This window comes from Oncorhynchus keta, chromosome 33 (genome assembly GCF_023373465.1).
Source record: "Oncorhynchus keta strain PuntledgeMale-10-30-2019 chromosome 33, Oket_V2, whole genome shotgun sequence".
Lineage (NCBI taxonomy): Eukaryota > Metazoa > Chordata > Actinopteri > Salmoniformes > Salmonidae > Oncorhynchus > Oncorhynchus keta.
Window position 1 is genome coordinate 651,794 of NC_068453.1, and position 18,694 is coordinate 670,487.

Below are 18,694 nucleotides of genomic sequence, written 5' to 3' on the forward strand. Positions count from 1 at the left end.
ACATCTGAGATGAAATTACTCAAATTTGCCAGCTACTTTGCCAGGGGTAGTGTACTGGCAGTTGCCAAGAACCTTATTCACAGTCTTTTGCTCTCCTTTGAAAATAACTCTTATGTCCTCTTTTTTTCTTGAATGGTGGCACATCCATTGCTAACTTGCTGACCCTATTTGTATTTATTAGGGATCCCCATTAGCTGTTGCCAAGGCAGCACCTACTCTTCCTGAGGTCCAAACATATTAAAGCGCGTACATTACATATAAAACAAAATATAAAACAATACATCATATAACATTATTTCACCACTACATATCTACAATACAAAATGTATAAAACCACAATACAACAATATCACAATGTATGCGTATGCATGTGTCTGTACCTTTGTGTGTGTGTCTCTTCACAGTCCCCGTTGTTCCATAAATGGTGTTTTTACCAGTTTTTTTTTATCGGATTCTACTGCTTCAATCAGTTACCTGATGTGGAATAGAGTTTCATGTAGTCATGGCTCTATGTAGTACTGTGCACCTCCCATAGTCTGTTCTGGACTTGGGGACGGTGAAGAGACCTCTGTGTGCAAGTATTTTAAACAGACAGCTCGGTACATTCAACTTGTCAACACCGCTTACAAAAATAAGTAGTGATGTAGTCAACCTCTCTTCCACTGTGAGCCATGAGAGATTGACATGCATGTCATTAATGTTAGCTCTCTATGCACTTTTCAGGGCCAGCCTTGCTGCCCTGTTCTGAGCCAACTGCAATTTTCCTAAATCCCTCTTTGTGGCACCTGACCACAATACTGAACAGTAGTCTAGGTGTGACAAAACTAGGGCCTGTAGCACCTGCCTTGTTGATAGTGTTGTTGAGGTTATGTAGCTGTGTCAGTGATTGTCACTATGCCAGTTATTCTGTAGCTAGCAAGTATTCTGGGCTTCAAAACATTCACTATCAGTTTTCACACAGCCAGAAAGTAGCTAGTTATATAAAACATAGCGTTAACTAGTTAGATAAAAACTGACACAGCTACAAATGACTTAAACCGTATAGCTACTAGCCTGGAGAACTCACGTCCGTTCTAACATATCAAAGTTTATTCACATTCATACATTTTTTATTTGAACTTACTTTGTTCTTGCCAACTTTCCTCGGTGAGGTGCGTAATGATGGTGATGCTGCACAGTACTTTTTCTCTCACTCACACACTGCTTGTAACAACCGAGAGTGAGAATGAAGCAGTCAGTGGAGGTGGGGGTAGTGACTCACATTCCAGCAGCAGAGACCTATTCAAAACAAAAGTTCCTCAAAAAAAAGTATAGTGAAATAAAAATAAAAATATTATTATTGTGGCAGGGGGGAGGGTATTTTACCTGCTTCTAACATTGGGGGGCTCCCGGCTCCTACGTCCATGCACACACACACACACACACACACACACACACACACACACACACACACACACACACACACACACACACACACACACACACACACACACACACACACACAGGACACAAAAGCTAGCTCGCTGTTGCTAAATAATTTGTCCTGGGATATAAAGTTAATCTCTAAGAGCGTGCATCTTTTCCTTCAAGGCTCTGATATTGGCAGTCTCTGTGTCAAGTGAGATTTTTCCTGACTGGAGAATCACATTCCTGTCCTCTGCTTTGCAGTACCTGCAATTATGGCAACGGGCATATAATTCAACACAATGCTCCTCACCTCCTTCTTCAGTTGGGAGTAGGGCTGGTTCAGGGGCACGAGGATGGGGAGACAGGGCTGCTGAGCCTGAAGCTGCGACTGTTGGGCCTGGCACCAGGCAGGGGCAGGGACAACTGATTTAGTATGAAAAGCTTGCTAAAAGTTTGCCTGCATTGATTAAATGTCAGCTAAAAGAGGAGTGAAATGTAAACACTCAGAATATTCTGTGAAGATATTCAGTAACTAATGCCTATTTCACTATGGACTAAGCTAACAGGTTAATTTCCACCACTCACGGACTACACCCACCTTCCTTTGTGAAAAATTGTGTGACATACTGTCGCCCTTTCTTTTCTCTCTCCTGTCTTTCTTTTCTTTCTTTTCATTTTTGGAAGCAATACAGAGGCTCACTGGATTTGAACTTTTGGCCAAAAACAAGAAAATAAAAATAAACGTTAGTTTTATTAGTACATTGTGAATTAAATATTATATTAATGATTATAGGTTATTCATTGAATATTTAAAAAAATGTACCTAATTTTCTAATAATATTTTAGTTTCTAGTAATCTCTCCTCCTTCAGTAGCAGTTCTTCTTCTGTGGACTTTATATCTCAACCAACTTTAAGGTGTATTACTAACACCAACTAGACTGGAGTGTGGACCTTTCAAGTTTCCATTAAGGTTGTACTAATGGTTATTGATGAAAATGTGTAAAACGTAGATGCTGTCAATGAAAATCTGTGTTTTTTACCCCCAAAGCTCTGTCCCGATTCAGTCAGCTGGCATCACGAGCATGGTCGCGGAGCTAACGCTAGCTAGCTAACGTTACCACAGCCAGAGATATTAGCAAAAAATGGCTAGATAGCTCATGTTCAAGCTAACATTAGCTAGCTACTTAATTATGCTAGTACAACCTATTTAACCTGAATGACCATCAAATTAATAATTCCTAACATTTGTTTCTTACAATTCTCATGGTTTTCAGTTAGCCAAAACACCCTTAGTCTGTCAAAATAACGTTAGCCGTTCTCCACTCGTCAGCCACTCAGTCGCAATAGAACTAGAATACTATTCTGGCGGACTTCACGCACTGGTGGCGGGAGAATTAACCCACTAGCTGGGTTAAATGTCTATAGCCCAACCTTAATAACCTAGCATCAACAACCCAACCTTGCTGTATTTATAGAAAACAACCCAACTATTGACTCATTGCCTGCAACCCAGCATTTGGGTCATCCAAACAACCCAGCATGTTCTATAGTGTAACTTACATCTCACAGCCATGCATGCAAGAAGCCATGACCTGTCTTGTGCACACTCATTTCTCCATCCTCAGTTTGATTGAAGACCTCAAATCTGTATTTTTGCCTTGAAACTGATTGCTTCTAGAAAGAGAGAAGGAACAACAAATCAAATCAAATTTGATTGGTCACGTACACATGGCTAGCAAATGTTATTGTGAGCGTAGCGAAATGCTTGTGCTTCAAGTTCCGATAATGCAGCAATATCTTACTGAGGTCCTTTGTTACTTGTGTCCCCGCTCTCCGCTATAGTCCCAGCAAGATGTGCTTCTTTCTACAGCTTAGTCAGCTGAGGGACAGCAGTAGACTAGACTTCACTGATCCAGGAGACTGTGGCTGGCTGTTACATCCTGTGTAACATCCTGTGGTCATGCATTTGTGTAAAGGGAAGGGACGAAGTGTGTCCGAGTCCACGTCCACCCCATTCTCACACTTAGGGCTTCCCTCCATAAGTGTGAGAATGGGCTTCCCGGAATCACCTCTTCACTGTTGACGTTGAGATTGGTGTTTTGCGGATACTATTTAATGAAGCTGCCAGTTGAGGACTTGCGAGGAGTCTGTTTCTCAAACTAGACATTCTAATGTACTTGTCCTCTTGCTCAGTTGTGCACCGGGGCCTCCCACTCCTCTTTCTATTCTGGTTAGGGCCAGTTTGTGCTGTTTAGGGAAGGGAGTAATACACAGCGTTGTATGAGATCTTCACTGAGATCTTCACTTTCTTGCCAATTTCTCACATGGAATAGCCTTAATTTCTCAGAACAAGAATATACTGACGATTTTCGGAAGAAAGATCTTTGTTTCTGGCCATTTTGAGCCTGTAATCGAACCCACAAATGCTGATGCTCCAGATACTCAACTAGTCTTAAGAAGGCCAGTTTTATTGCTTCTTTAATCGCACAACAGTTTCCAGCTGTGCTAACATAATTGTAAAAGGGTTTTCTAATGATCAATTAGCCTTTTAAAATGATAAACTTGGATTAGCTAACACAATGTGCCATTGGAACACAGGAGTGATGGTTGCTGATAATGGGACTCTGTACGCCTATGTAGATATTCCATTAAAAATAAGCTGTGTCCAGCTACAATAGTCATTTACAACATTAACCATGTCTACACTGTATTTTTGATCAATTTGATGTTATTTTTACTGGACAATAAAATGTGTTTTTCTTTCAAAAACAAGGACATTTCTAAGTGACCCCAAACGTTTTAACGGTAGTGTAAAATATAATTAAAGTCCAAAAATGAATGTAGCAACTACAGATTGACCCATGAAGTCTATCAAAAGTGTGCACGTTTGAGTCTATGGATTTTTATCATTATAACCAGCGGGAATTAGATTGAGCAATAAAAGCCCCACTTTTATTCCATAGGCTGGGATCTGCACTATGCAGCTGTTGCAAGAGCGCATTTTTTTTAACACTGGCTGTCCACTGGTTACAAAAACAATGATTGATAGGAAGCTTACACTTCTTGGATTCAACCATTATTGGGTTCAAATACACATTTAGATTTGTGAACAGCCATCCACAAGAACCACAATCTGTAAAGGCGCACATTTCTAAATGAAAGAGCAGCAGTGTGATTCACATCAATGCGCTATGTAGATATCAGTGATATCCGTATCGCCATAGACTACCCCACTGCTGCCGTCCACTCCACTCTGAAATCGGAGTAGATGGCCAGACTGAATTTACGAACGTAACCAAATTGGTTACTTGCATAGTGGAGTCTTTTGTTAACACATGTAGCTAGCTAGCTATACGGATAAACAATTAACCATAATCCCAGTTACTACATGAATCTGCAGGTATTTAACCAACCAGGGTCAATGTTAGCTAGCTAACATTAGGCTATAACTAGCAAAGCAAATGGCTCTGAGATATGAATAATAAAGTCATACACGTAACGTTAGCTAGCCAGCAAGCTAACGTTAGGTAGCTATCAGTACACTAACTTGAAATAACCTTTTTCTGTCAAAATTAGAAACATGTCATATCTGAAAATGTAGCTAGCTAGACTATCTTACCCATATACATCATGGATGGATGCATCTCCTGTCAGATGCCATTGTTGCCCTTAGTTAGAAGATGCTATCTGGAGACAGGTGTTTTCTCCATCTCCTTAGACATCATACTCGAATTCAATTGATTTCAAAACTCGGTCCTCCAGAAAGTGGAGAGCAACATCTATGCAGTTGTATTACCCAATAAAAAAAATTAAAGCTGCGTTAACAGGATTACCTTGACATTCTAACCAGCTCAAATAGACAGAAGCATGATATATGGCAGACAAATCCAAACTCATCTCTCAGCCAATCATGGCTAGCGGGAAGGTTGCTGACTTTTTCTGAGGCTAAACCAACTAGGCTTACCTCTTAAGGATCATTCCCTTTTTTTTCAATTTTCACCTAAAATGACACACCCAAATCTAACTACCTATAGCTCAGGACCTGAAGCAAGGATATGCATATTCTTGGTACCATTTGAAAGGAAATATTTTGAAGTGTGTGGAAATGTGAAATAAATGTAGGGGAATATAACACATTAGATCTGGCAAAAGATAATACAAAGAAAAAACATACATTTAAAAAAGAAATTGTTCCGTCATCTTGGAAATGCAAGAGAAAGGCCATTATATGACTTAGGAGTCTAGGCACAATTTAGATTTTGGCCACTAGATGGCAGCAGTATATGGAACCATTACTGTTCAAAAAGTTGTATCAAGTCTGCCCAAATGTGCCGAATTGGTCAATTGATACATTTTCAAGTAGATAACTGCAGAGAACATACAAAAATGACATGGTAATAAAACATTTAGGTTTACACACTCCCAGGAATGTCATAAATGATGAATAATTAGCTTTCCTTCAGAAAACACACTAACCTTCTAGCCAGACACAGCAGGGGTTCAGGGGCGGCAGGTGGTTAGAGCGTTGGACTAGTAACCGGAAGGTTGTGAGTTCAAACCCCCGAGCTGACAAGGTACAAATCTGTCGTTCTGCCCCTGAACAGACAGTTAACCCACTGTTCCCAGGCCGTCATTGAAAATAAGAATGTGTTCTTAACTGACTTGCCTGGTTAAATAAAGGTAAAATAAAAAACTGTAGAACCCAGTTCCTAGATCTGAATATAAAAACTGATTTTTTCAAACAAAACTATGAAAAAATGAAGCATGGGGACCCTCAGGAGGACACATCAGAGCAAGATTACTGAATTTAAGAGGTATTTACCTGAATTATTTACCTTCAGAGGTGAATGTATCAAACCAGTTGCCATTATACGTTTTTGTTGGTGTGCACTCTCCTCAAACAATAGCATGGCATTTTTGGACAGTGCAGTAAATTGGACAGTGCAGTTAGATTAACAATAATTTGAGCTTTCTGCCCATATAAGACATGTCTATGTCCTGGGAAATGTTCTTGTTACTTACAATGTCATGCTAATCACATTAGCGCACGTTAGCTCAACCTTCCCGCAGGGGGGGACACCGATCCCATAGAGGTGTTAACAATTGTATTCATCGATGGCATACAAGTTTGTTATTAAGGCACATGAAAGTACACATGTTTTTTGAAGGCATTTCTGCCAAAAAACGCATTTTGATTAAAACATTTTTTTAAAAGCTTACGTTTAAACGGTTCTCCTGTGAAGTAGTGACCCGCGATGTATGCCTAGTTTCCTGAAATGGGTCACAAATAAGCATCAATCAGTGGGTCTTGCAACGGCTATACAGAGATGAACAGTTTACAGATGAGTATAGTGATGTGTCCTATAAGAAGCATTGGTGGCAAATTTGATGGCCAAATTGTAAAGAACATCTTGCAGTTTGAGAGCACCTTACCTGCCGAAATATAAATTACGTCTCCTTAATCTAGCATGGGTAGCATGGTCATCTTAATCAGGGTTAGTTTGGCAGCTAGGGTGAAAGAGGAGCTATTATGATAGAGGAAACCAAGTCTAGATTTAACAGCTTTGATATGTGCTGAGAGGAGGACAGTGTACCGTCTAGCCATACTCCCAAGTACTTGTATAAGGTGACTACCTCAAGCTCTAAATCCTCAGAGGTAGTAATCATGCCAAACCACATGGCCTTTGTTTTGCAGGTGTTCAGAACAGGGTCACGGGCAGAGTTTATTTTATCTTATTTAACATTTATTTAACTAGGCAAGTCAGTTAAGAACAAATTCTTATTTACAATGACTACCCAAGCCAAACCCTAACCTGGACGAAACTGGAACAATTTTGTGCTGCCCTATGGGACTCCCAATCACGGCTGGTTGTGATACAGCCTGGAATCAAACCGGGGTCTGTGGTGATGCCTCTAGCACTGAGATGCAGTGTCTTAGACCACTGCATACCTCAGGAGTTCACATGAATTTTGTGTTGTAAATATGTGGTAGTAGTGTAGGGGCCTGAGGGCACACACTTCATATGTTGCGAAATCTGTTGTGAATGCATTGTAATGTTTTTAAAATTGTATAGTTTTTATGGACCCCAGGAAGAGTAGCTTCTGCCTTGGCAGCAACTAATGAGGATCCATAATAAATACAAATAGTCAGGCAAGAGCAAGGACAGACTGGTATCAACAATGTTGTGTCTAAATGGCACCCTATATTATAGGGAATAGGGTGCAATTTGGGACACACCCAGCTGGATCCAGGTATTACAAGGATTAGCTCACCACCGCATGCCTCAAGGTCTTCAAAACGTCAAGCAAGGAGACTGACTGACTGACAGTGTTTACAGATTAGAAATCACTGTCACTAGAAACTCTATTGAAAAATGTATCATTTAATCTACTGACGAAGGGATAACATGTCAAAGGGGTACCAACTGAATGGACCTCCAGTTACAAACAAAGTGTAATCACATAATCGCAAAGTGTAATCGCATAATTGATATCTTTGATAAGCGCTTCACAGTTACACAGTGAACATTAAAGGAGAACATAAAACACAGGTGACATTTTCTGCATCCAAATGGCACATTAATCCTTAAATATATTGCACTACTTTTGACCAGGGTCAAAGTAAGTGCACTATGTAGGGAATAGGGTGCCATTTGGGATGTAGCAATGGACTGGAGATAGACACTTGACGACAGGTAAAATAGGAGGTAAAAACAGTGTTGTCTTACTAATCCGATTATTCTCATCTTTACAAGTTGTTCTGCCCACTCTTGTACACCCCATACTTGCTTTGTTTACATTGCTGTAACACCCCTCATGAAAATATGATTTTAATACAATTTCCATATCAGCTTATGGCCCACTAACACCTTGTGTGTGGGCTGATCTATTTGTGACCAACTGGGTATTGAACCCGCGTTGTCTGGAGTTATTTAAGACTGTTATCCCACTGAGCTAAGGCCTACCGTTTTTACAAAAAAAATACTGCAACTTTGCTGTCTCCACTGACCACACTGTCTTCTAACGCTGGCTGCAACACAGTCATCCACAAGGAGTATCTGTTGAAAGGACCCCTTGGGAAAAACACGTTTCGACACCTCTTGGTGCAGAATCTGACTCAAGCAGATATTACGATATCTTGTTACATTCAATCAGTAAACCTGATTGACTATTTTTTTCATGATTTCTAGCCAGCTGTCTCTGTGAGTGAGAAACTTCCCTCCTCTTTGGAGTCATGCGATACTGTAGCTAAGATGAACTTCTCTTGTCCTTCTCAAAACGAAAGCATCTATGTGCAGAGTGGACTCTACTTCCGATGATACATTTTCCGCTTTGACTGAAACCCCTTACACCGAAACTAACGGAGTCAATTCCACCACTGACCCGATGACTCCCACTGGTGAAACACTGTGCAATATTGCAGAAAGATATCCTCATCTCAGTTCGCAGGGCCTGGAATGGTTGCCATATGTGGACGCTGTGACTGGCAGGCCACGACAGCCACTGAGAGTTTTGAAGCACAAACACCAGGAGATTTGGTTGAAATGTTAGTCAGAAAGGGTACGCGGCTGCTGACACCTCACACAAAGGGTCCGACCTTTCCGTTTGTGCCTTGGACACCAACTGCTGGTGGGGGAGTCCCGAGACACATGATGAGCCAGCGGGAGGGGGTCTAGACTACGTGCGACACTGTATAAGGCCGCCCGATAAGGAAACAAATCAAGTTGTAAATGCAGATCATTTTCGTCAGCAACCACTGAATAGCATAGCGCAACAGTCAAATAATATTACTAAAAAATATTTATATACATGAAATCACAAGTGCAATATTGCAAAACACAGCTTAGCCTTTTGTTAATCTACCTGTCGTCTCAGATTTTGAAATTATGCTTACAGCGAAAGCAATCCAAGCATTTGTGTAAGTTTATCGATAGCCTAGCATAGCATTATGTACACTTAGCATCAGGAAGCTTGGTCACGAAAATAAGAAAAGCAATCAAATTAACCGTTTACCTTTGATGATCTTCGGATGTTTTCACTCACGAGACTCCCAGTTACATAACAAATGTTCCTTTTGTTCCATAAAGATTATTTTTATACCCAAAAATACCGATGTTCAGAAATCCACAGGAAAGACCGGTCACGACAACGCAGACAGAAATTCCAAATAGTCTTCATAATGTCAACAGAAACATGTCAAATGTTTTTTTAATCAGGTAGTTTTTAAAATATATATTCGATAATATATCAACCGAGTGTGTAGGTTTTTCAATAACAGCTGGAGGAACAATGGCGGCTTTACTCTGTAGCGCAAAAACTCACTCAGAGAGCCCCCACCTATCCACTTACACAATGTGATCTTTCACACTCATTTTTCTAAATAAAAGCCTGACACTATGTCTAAAGACTGTTGACACCTTAGTGAAGCCAGAGAAAAGGAATATGGTTGATATCCCTTTAAATGGAGGATAGGCATGCAAAGGAACAGAAGGGTTTCAAAATAAGAGGCACTTCCTGATTGGATTTTCCTCAGGGTTTCCACTGCAATATCAGTTCTGTTATACTCACAGACAATATTTTGACAGTTTTGGAAATTGTATTTTCTATCCTAACCTGTCAATTATATGCGTATTCCAGCATCTGGTCCTGAGAAATAGGCTGTTTACTTTGGAACGTTATTGTTCCAAACATAAAAATAGTGGCCCCTAGCTTCAAGGGGTTTATGTCAAAAACGTGAAAAAAATGTGAATATTATCTGACTACAAGGTCCGATAGAAATTAATGTAACTCAGTGAAGAACGCTGTATACGGCCCAGGAGGCCTGTAAACAGTAGCTATAAAATGTGATTGAGTAGGCTGCAGAGATTTCATGACTAATAACTTTTTTTGTCAATTGAATTCTGCTATCGCAAATGTTAGCAACACCTCCGCCTTTGAGGTATGCGTGGGTGATATGGTCACTAGTGTAACCAGGAGGAGGGGCCTCATTTAACAAAGTAAATTCATCAGGCTTAAGCCATGTTTCAGTCAGGCCAATCAAATCAAGATTATGATCAGTGATTAGTTCATTGACTATAACTGCCTTGGAAGTGAGGGATCTAACATGGAGTAGCCCTATTTTGAGATGTGAGATATCACAATCTTTTTCAATAATGTCAGGAATGGAGAGGTCTTTATTCCAGTGAGATTTCTTAAGCTAACACTGCCATGTTAAGTTTTGCCCAACCTAGATCGAGGCATATACACGGTCTAAATGGCGATATCTGAGCTGACTACACTGACTATGTTTTAGGCAGCCTCCACTAAGCTGTCAGCCTGGCCTGCACTGTGCTGCCTGGCCTACACCCTATCTTATTGTGGAGCTAGAGGAGTTCGAGCCCTGTCTATGTTGATAGATAAGATGAGAGCACCCCTCCAGTTAGGATGGAGTCCGCCACTCCTCAGCAGGCCAGGCTTGGTCCTGCTTGTAGATGAGTCATATTTTGGGAGGGCAGGAAACAGTCTTCAACCAGCAATTAAGTTGTGAGACTCTGCTGTAGAGCTCATTACTCCCCCTAACTGGGAGGAGGCCAGAGACAATTACTCGATGCTGACACATCTGTCTAGTTAATTTACACACTGAAGCTATGTTGTGCTTAGTGACCTCTGACTGTTTCATCCGAACATTGTTGGTGCCGACGTGGATAGCAATATCCCTATTCTCTCTACATTTGCCAGTTTCAGCCTTAGCCAGCACCCTCTTCAGACGAGCCTTTACGTTGCTAGCCCTGCCCCCTGATAAACAGTGTATGATCGCTGGATTAATTTATAAAAGTCTAAAACTGGCGGTATTGGAGTCGCCAATGACTAGGGTTTTCAATTTGTCAGAGCTAATTGTTGGGAGGCTTAGGCGGCTCAGACCCTGTAACGGGTGGAGGAGAGACTGGAGAAGGCTCGGCGTCTGACTCCGACTCGATGCTTAATGGGGAGAACCGGTTGAACGTTTCTGTCAGCTGAATGAGCGACACCGGTTGAGCAATCCGACAGCATTTCCTTCCAGAAGCCTTGAGAAAATTGTCCAGCTGCGGGGACTGTGCGAAGGGATTTATACTACTATCTGTACTTACTGGTGGCAACGATGCTGTTTCATCCTTTCCTACTCTTAAATTGCCACTGCCTAACAATTGCGTCTGAAGCTGAGCTTGCAGCACGGCTATCCTCACCATAAGGAAATAGGTTTCCTGTGTATTATGAGTACAGCGACTGCAACTAGATGGCATAGTGTTAATGTTCATGTTACTACTTAGCTTCGGCTGTTGGAGGTAGAACCATGTCCAGATGAAGCGTTCAAAAGTTTAATGAAAAAAGTTGAGCGAGGGAAAAAAAACTTAAGACATTGGTCAAATGTGTAAAATAAAGATTTCGATTAAATGGTTATTAAAAATGAAAAAGTAAAACCGTAAAGTAGGCAGGAGGCAAAGTACCAACAAAGTACCCAAACAATATATAAAAAAATGTAATTGAGTTAACAAAAACTCTCTTTTTTGCTATCTTGAGTAAAGGCAGCTAAAAAATGCAGGTGTTTCAGGTTAGCTCAGTGCTTGCTGTGGTGGTGGGGCAGCAGGCGGAAAATACAGAGTGTAGGGCCACGAAAGACTGCCACGCGGCCTTCCAGTTCAAGTGAGCACAGCATAACAAGGTGAGTCCAAAAATGTCTTGAATTCTGCTGCATAAATGATGTAATATGCCAGGAAGACATGTACAGTTGAAGTCAGAAGTTTACATACACCTTAGCGAAATACATTTAAACTCAGTTTTTCACAATTCCTGACCAGGAAAGTTCAGGAAAGTTTTTGAACTGCCATGTAGGCGAGTGAGTGTTCCTATCGACTGGCTCGGAATGGGCCGTCTACCTAGCAGCTGTTAACTTATAACATTGGGCCATGTGACCTGACCAGGAAGAACTCTGGGCCCTAATGATGGGCTATAAGGAGGAGCAGGTCACAAGGTCAGGAAAGACATGTTAATTCTTATAAATAGTGTAGCTACAAATAACTCCACAGTGGATCAGGCCAGAAATAACTTATTCCCACAACAATGTTTAGAAGACATGAAATTGAATACCAATTAATGTAATCTATGTCTATTTGTTTTTCTAAATCCGCAGGGGATCCCACCACAGGTAGAAGATGCATGGCAAGCACATCAACACCCCACGACCACCCCTCTTGCCCTACCAACCCCCACCTCACCCCCATACATACACTATGGCACAAATCACTTCCTCATTATAGTTCTGATGTAATGTAAGCTACCCCCCCTTCCTCCCCACTGGTAATGGCCTTGACATTAAAAACTGATAAGACAACAACTGACTTAAATGTTTTACTCTCATGGTATAGGTCTGGTTTGGTGTTGTGATTGCTAACTGCTGACAGTACAGTTTACACACATACTTACAGAAGACTAAGAGTAGAGTTGAATTGATTATATTTTAATTCACAATTGACTAGATTTGAATCCACAATGTCGAAAGCACATGGACATGGTTAAATGGTCAATTCCACTGCAGAAACATTTAATCTGACACCAATGCTGGTAGCTATGGTCTGAGAGGGATCAAGAAGAACAGAACCTCAGTAACACAACAGCATTTCAATGCCTTCTCAAAAAATGTGGTTATTTCATTATCAATTTTACCATCCATGATAATGTCAAGGAAATACAAAATAATACTGGTCAATGCCATGTGCAAATTATAAAACATCATTAGATGACATGTGCAGTATGTCCCTACTCTTATATGTTAGGGGTAACTTGTCAGATATAAATGGCTACAGCATTATATGGGTTTAGGAGTACAGTTTGTATCTGAGAGCACATGAATCATACATTGGAGTTTATCATATAAGTATGTACAAGGATTTCAAGTCGAGTTTGACATGGAATTGCTTGTCATCAGGATGTAATTGACACGATCATGTAAAATATAAGGGCTTATGAGTGTGATAAGATGAGGTTGGAGTGTATTGTTGGAGTACAATAATTCATGATCAGCTTTTCAGGTATCATGTGTGGACTGAGTTGGAGATAATCTTTTGAATTCATAATAGAAAATAAAAATATAACGTTGGGTGGTGTCAATTAAAATGTTTTAAAGAATTATATTATTTCATCATCCAACTCATCTCCTAAATAAAGCTGAATTTAAATGGACTTGATCCCCAACCCTGAAGAGAGGAGTTATGAAGGGGAAAGGGGACGAGGGTGCACAGGAGACCGAGGACATGAGACGTGGATAGGGGACAGGTTGAACAGAGGGGAATGATACATTGGAGTTCATCATATAAGAATGCACAAGGATTTCAAGTCGAGTTTGACATGGAAATTGCTTGTCATCGGGATGTAACTGAGCCCCCTTATTCCCTCTCACCACCACGGCCCCGTCCCCAGTTGGCTCTGCAACCAATCGGCGTAGTTGGCCACCCGGGTGTAAACTCCATAAACCCTCTGGCTCCCACACTCCTCCGGGCCCCCCCATGACACCAGGCCTTGGGCCACCCAGCGCCCGCTTCCGGGCTCCTCCATCACGAATGCCCCCCCGCTGTCCCCCAGGCACGTGTCGCGCCCACCCTCATAGAAGCCGGCACAGAACATGTTGTCAGTGATGTTGTAGTTGATGGAGCGTGATGCATAGCTGGCCTTACACTCCTCCTGTGCCACCACAGGCAGCTTGACATACTGCAGCACGTCCGACACCATGCCCAGGTCAGAGGAGAGCGCGGTGATGTCAGCGGCCACAGAGGCATTGGGGTTGGAGATGCCCCAGCCGGCCACCAGGCCCAGGGTGTTGAGCTGGGGGCTCTGGGGCCTGTCTTTGCCCTGGGGAGGGGGCAGGCAGACGGGCCGCACCAGCTCCCCCACTGGCACCGCCTGACTCAGCTTGACCAAGGCGATGTCGTTGTTGTAGTTTCGAGGGTCGAAGTGAGGGTGGAGGATGACTTGTTCCACAGAGCGGTTGGTGGCGTTTTGCTTGACACGGACGTCGTGCAGGCCTAGGTAGACTCGGACGTGTTCGGGCGCCACAGGCACTACAGTGGCGCCGCGGCGTTGGGAGCGCAGGACGTGAGCGGCGGTGAGGACCCAAAACTCAGAGAGCAGGGCACCGCTCCCGAACCAGCGGTCCTCCGGGACACGGGACATGTCTTCCACGGTGAGGAGGACCTGCCAGGGGAAGAGACCTGGCACAGTGCTACGCCCCCCAACGATACGCTTAATCTGTGCTGGGAAGGGCTGGGACGGCTCCCCACATGCTGAAACACACAGACATAGACACACAGCGTGTGAGTTGGACTCATGCTCTCGTGATGAGGTAGCCCTGTTTGCAACTTAAAATCAGTGGCACGCTCGGTCCAAGAAAGAATTTTGAAATAGTTTAGACGATGGTTTCCTGAACAGGAGACCGGAACTCGGATCCCTACAGATCGGATCCATACACGCTTACTGTACAAATTCAACAGTTAGGCCTGCAGTTGTGAAGCTTACCTGGCAAACAGGTAGGAGTTTTAGTCCCATGTTCTGAGTTGGTCCACTCTCCCTTCTCTCCACAGGTGTACATACCTGCACAGACAGTCAATAAATTATATACAGTTGAAGTCGGAAGTTTACATACACCTTAGCGAAATACATTTAAACTCAGTTTTTCACAATTTAATCCTAGTAAACATTCCCTGTTTTAGGTCAGTTAGGATCACCACTTTATTTTAACAAGTGAAATGTCAGAATAACATTTCACAGCATTCATTTCTTCTGACCCACATTCCCAGTGGGTCAGAAGTTTACATACACTCAATTAGTATTTGGTAGCATTGCATTTAAATGATTTATCTTGGGTCAAACGTTTTGGGAAGACTTCCACAAGCTTCCCACAATAAGTTGGGTGAATGTTGGCCCATTCCTCCTGAAATAGCTGGTGTAACTGAGTCAGGTTTGTAGGCTTCCTTGCTCGCACACGCTTTTTCAGTTCTGACCACACATTTTCTAAAGGATTGAGGTCAGGGCTTTGTGATGGCCACTCCAATACCTTGACTTTGTTGTCCTTAAGTCATTTTGCCACAACATTGGAAGTATGCTTGGGGTCATTGTCCATTTGGAAGACCCACTTGCGACCAAGCTTTAACTTCCGGACTGATGTCTTGAAATGTCGATTTAATCTTTAATCTGTATTGACGTTTTGCTTGTTTGATGGTTCGTCTGAGGACAGTGGGATTTCCTATAAGCACCCGGATTAGTCTCCCGCTCTTTGAAAGCGTCAGCTCTAGCCTTTAGCTTGATGCGGATGTTGCCTGTAATCCATGGATTCTGGTTGGGATATGTACGTTGTACGTACAGTCACGGTGGGGATGATGTTATCCATGCACTTATTGATGAAGCCAATGACTGAGTTGGTGTATTCCTGAATGCCATTGGATTAATCCCGGAACATATTCCAGTCTGTGATAGTAAAACAGTCCTGTAGTGTAGCATCCGTGTCATCTGACCACTTCCGTATTGAGTACCGGTACTTCCTGCTTTGTTTAGCTTGTAAACAGGAATTAGGAGGATAGAAGGATCCCCGATCTGCGTCCCCTTTTCCCAGCGTATTTTCTTCACGCAAAAGGCGTGGATCTGGGCCTGTTCCAGTGAAAGCAGGATATCCTTCTTGTCGGACTCGTTGAAGGAAAAAGTTTCTTCCAGTCCGTGGTGAGTAATCGCTTTTCTGATGTCCAGAAGTTATTTTCGGTCATAAGAGACGGTAGTAGCAACATTATGTACACAATAAGTTAAAAAAAATAAGTTACACAAAATGCAAAAAACAATACAAAATTGCACAATTGGTTGGAAGAATGTAAAACATCAGCCATTTTCTTCGGCACCAGCTATTTATTTAAGTTTTTGTATGATATGTTTGCCATGTGTTATGCATTCTAACACGGAACCCAAACCTGCGTACATGCTCCATCCTGCATAAATGTATTTTGTCCCCCCACACCAAACACGATCACGACACGCAGGTTAAAATATCAAAACAAACTCTGAACTAAGTATATTAATTTGGGGACAGGTCGAAAAGCATTCAACATTCATGGCAATTTAATTAATAAGCTTGCACTTGCTAGCTAATTTGTCCTATTTAGCTAGCTTGCTGTTGCTAGCTAATTTGTCTTGGGATATAAACATTGAGTTGTTATTTTATTTTATTGCTCGTTCCCTCAATTGCCATTTAGAAAACATCAACATGACCTAAAAATAGCATCTGCTACCGAGGCAGCAGCTAATGTGTGCTGAAGCAAAGAATAGCTTAACTCACACATTGTTTACATAGTGTTGAGCTATATGTTCTCAATTTAAAAATGATACCAGTAAACAATGCATATGAGGCTAATCACTATATTCGTTTTTGTATATGCATTGTGCTGACATGAAATTGTTTAGTTTAAAACATACACACAACTACTACTACCACCAAGTTCAATGACAGATACTTTTCTCCCAGAAGGTCTCAGTGGCACTTGGAGTTGCCACTATGATAATGAATATGGTTTGCCTAATGTGTTTAAACTGTAAAGAAAGAATAGTTGGGCTATAAGAAATATATTTTATTCAATGGGGCAAGAAAAAGCAGAGATGACACACAAAATACTTTTCATTTCACCCATACAACAATATAGCCTATTATTGAAATAAAGTATGTTCACAAACTCATAAACAATAGTATTTTACATACATATATCCAAATGACATGTTATATAGTCATACAGTATAAGGGGCATGAGGACAAGGTGAAGGTACTTTGTACTCAAATGGCACAACAGAATCATTTAGATTGACCAAAGCACAGCATAATACAACCATCTTGTACCATCTTGTATTGTTTTGAGGGATGTCTCCTTTCATATCTGGAAAAGGACAAAGTAGTAAACTGCTGCAGCATTGCTCAGCTTCACAGTGGGAATCAAGTCGATGGGTGTCTTGATAGAGGTCAGCTGGTGAACCTACAGTACATAAACAAATGAAAAGGACACCTGATGTTAGAATATCCTGTAAATTCATTAGGTAATCTATATCATCAGGGCTCTTGATTGTTTGGTTGGTTTTAAATCATTCAGGTGTTTTAGTATTATATAAAGATTCAATCTATTGTTGGAACAACCAACAGTCAACACAGCAGGTTGTCCTACCCCATTGAGGCCTTTTTCCTATGACTGTAATGTCCATACATTTCCCCTCTTATGAATAAAGTGCTCAAGAAATTATCATTGGGTCAGTACCACTGGAGTCTTTCTAGACAATAATATCCTCTTCTAGGCTATTTGGATGTCATATTGTAGAATTTGTTTATCCCCTTTTCATGGTCATGGCTAGAAGGATCCAGCTTTTGTAAAATTAACATCAAATGTGACTTTTTTAGCAGGTTAGTAGTAATTACACAGCAGGTTAAGATAATTAGGTTAAGGTTAGGAAAAGGTTCAGCTAAAATGCTAAAAAATATATACTTATAACTTTTTGACAAAAGCTGGATCCCTTCTAGCCATTACCCCTTCTCATAAGTCTAGATTGCATGGTTGCATCTAAGAAAAGGTTGTTTTATTGTTCTGTCATCAGAGTAGGCTTAGGCTACCGTCATCTTAAAAAAGATTCTGCTAATGTCTCCAGTCATATAAAGTGTAGCAGAATTTCATTAAATGTTTATCAAAGGCCACATTTTTCCTGTGCAAAGGAAATAAACCTGTAGGCCTATTCCACTACACACTCATTAATAGCCTAAATTATGACTATCCAATCTACTCATCACATTAGGAATAGTAGGCTTACATTAGTCTGCAAATGCGATGATAGATGCAAAAAAATTGCTTCCTGAAGTACTTGAAACTCACTCGCCGCCTATGTAAGAGACATGGTAATAGCTAGGCTAAAAGCTATATAGCTAGCTAATGTTGACTAGTCTTGTTCTTAACGCCTGTTTAGCATAACAGCCAAACTAAAAAAAAAAACTATTAGACTTACCAGTGGGTCTTCACGAGCAAAAAGGTTTCTTTGCTTTTCTGACAGTTCTTGAGTCTTGTTTCATGATTGCAGGTCATCTGTAAAAAAAAAAAATCCTGTTGTCTTTCCTGCTTTGTTAGAGCAGCTAAATACTGCACAGAAATTGACCGTGATAATGAATCAACTTATTTTATGTTAACATGCAGCATGGGGTAGCCACTTGGCTGTAGTTGTCCATATAATTGATGTGGTGGGATTCCAACATGGCCATCAGGATGTGTC

The 18,694-nt window shown here is 41.3% G+C and overlaps 1 protein-coding gene across 2 annotated transcripts in view; it reads right to left on the reverse strand.

The window, feature by feature from the left end:
- Nucleotides 1-13,684: 13,684 nt before the first annotated feature.
- masp1 (MBL associated serine protease 1) overlaps nucleotides 13,685-18,694 on the reverse strand; it is a 79,685-nt gene continuing 74,675 nt past the window's right edge. For both annotated transcript variants that reach the window (XM_052491630.1, XM_035748318.2), the window contains 2 exons: nucleotides 14,933-15,007; nucleotides 13,685-14,700 (listed from right to left, as the gene is read on the reverse strand). In XM_052491630.1, coding sequence (XP_052347590.1) covers nucleotides 13,817-14,700; nucleotides 14,933-15,007 — 959 coding nt within the window. In that variant the 3' untranslated portion in view covers nucleotides 13,685-13,816. The remainder of the gene's footprint in view (nucleotides 14,701-14,932; nucleotides 15,008-18,694) is intronic.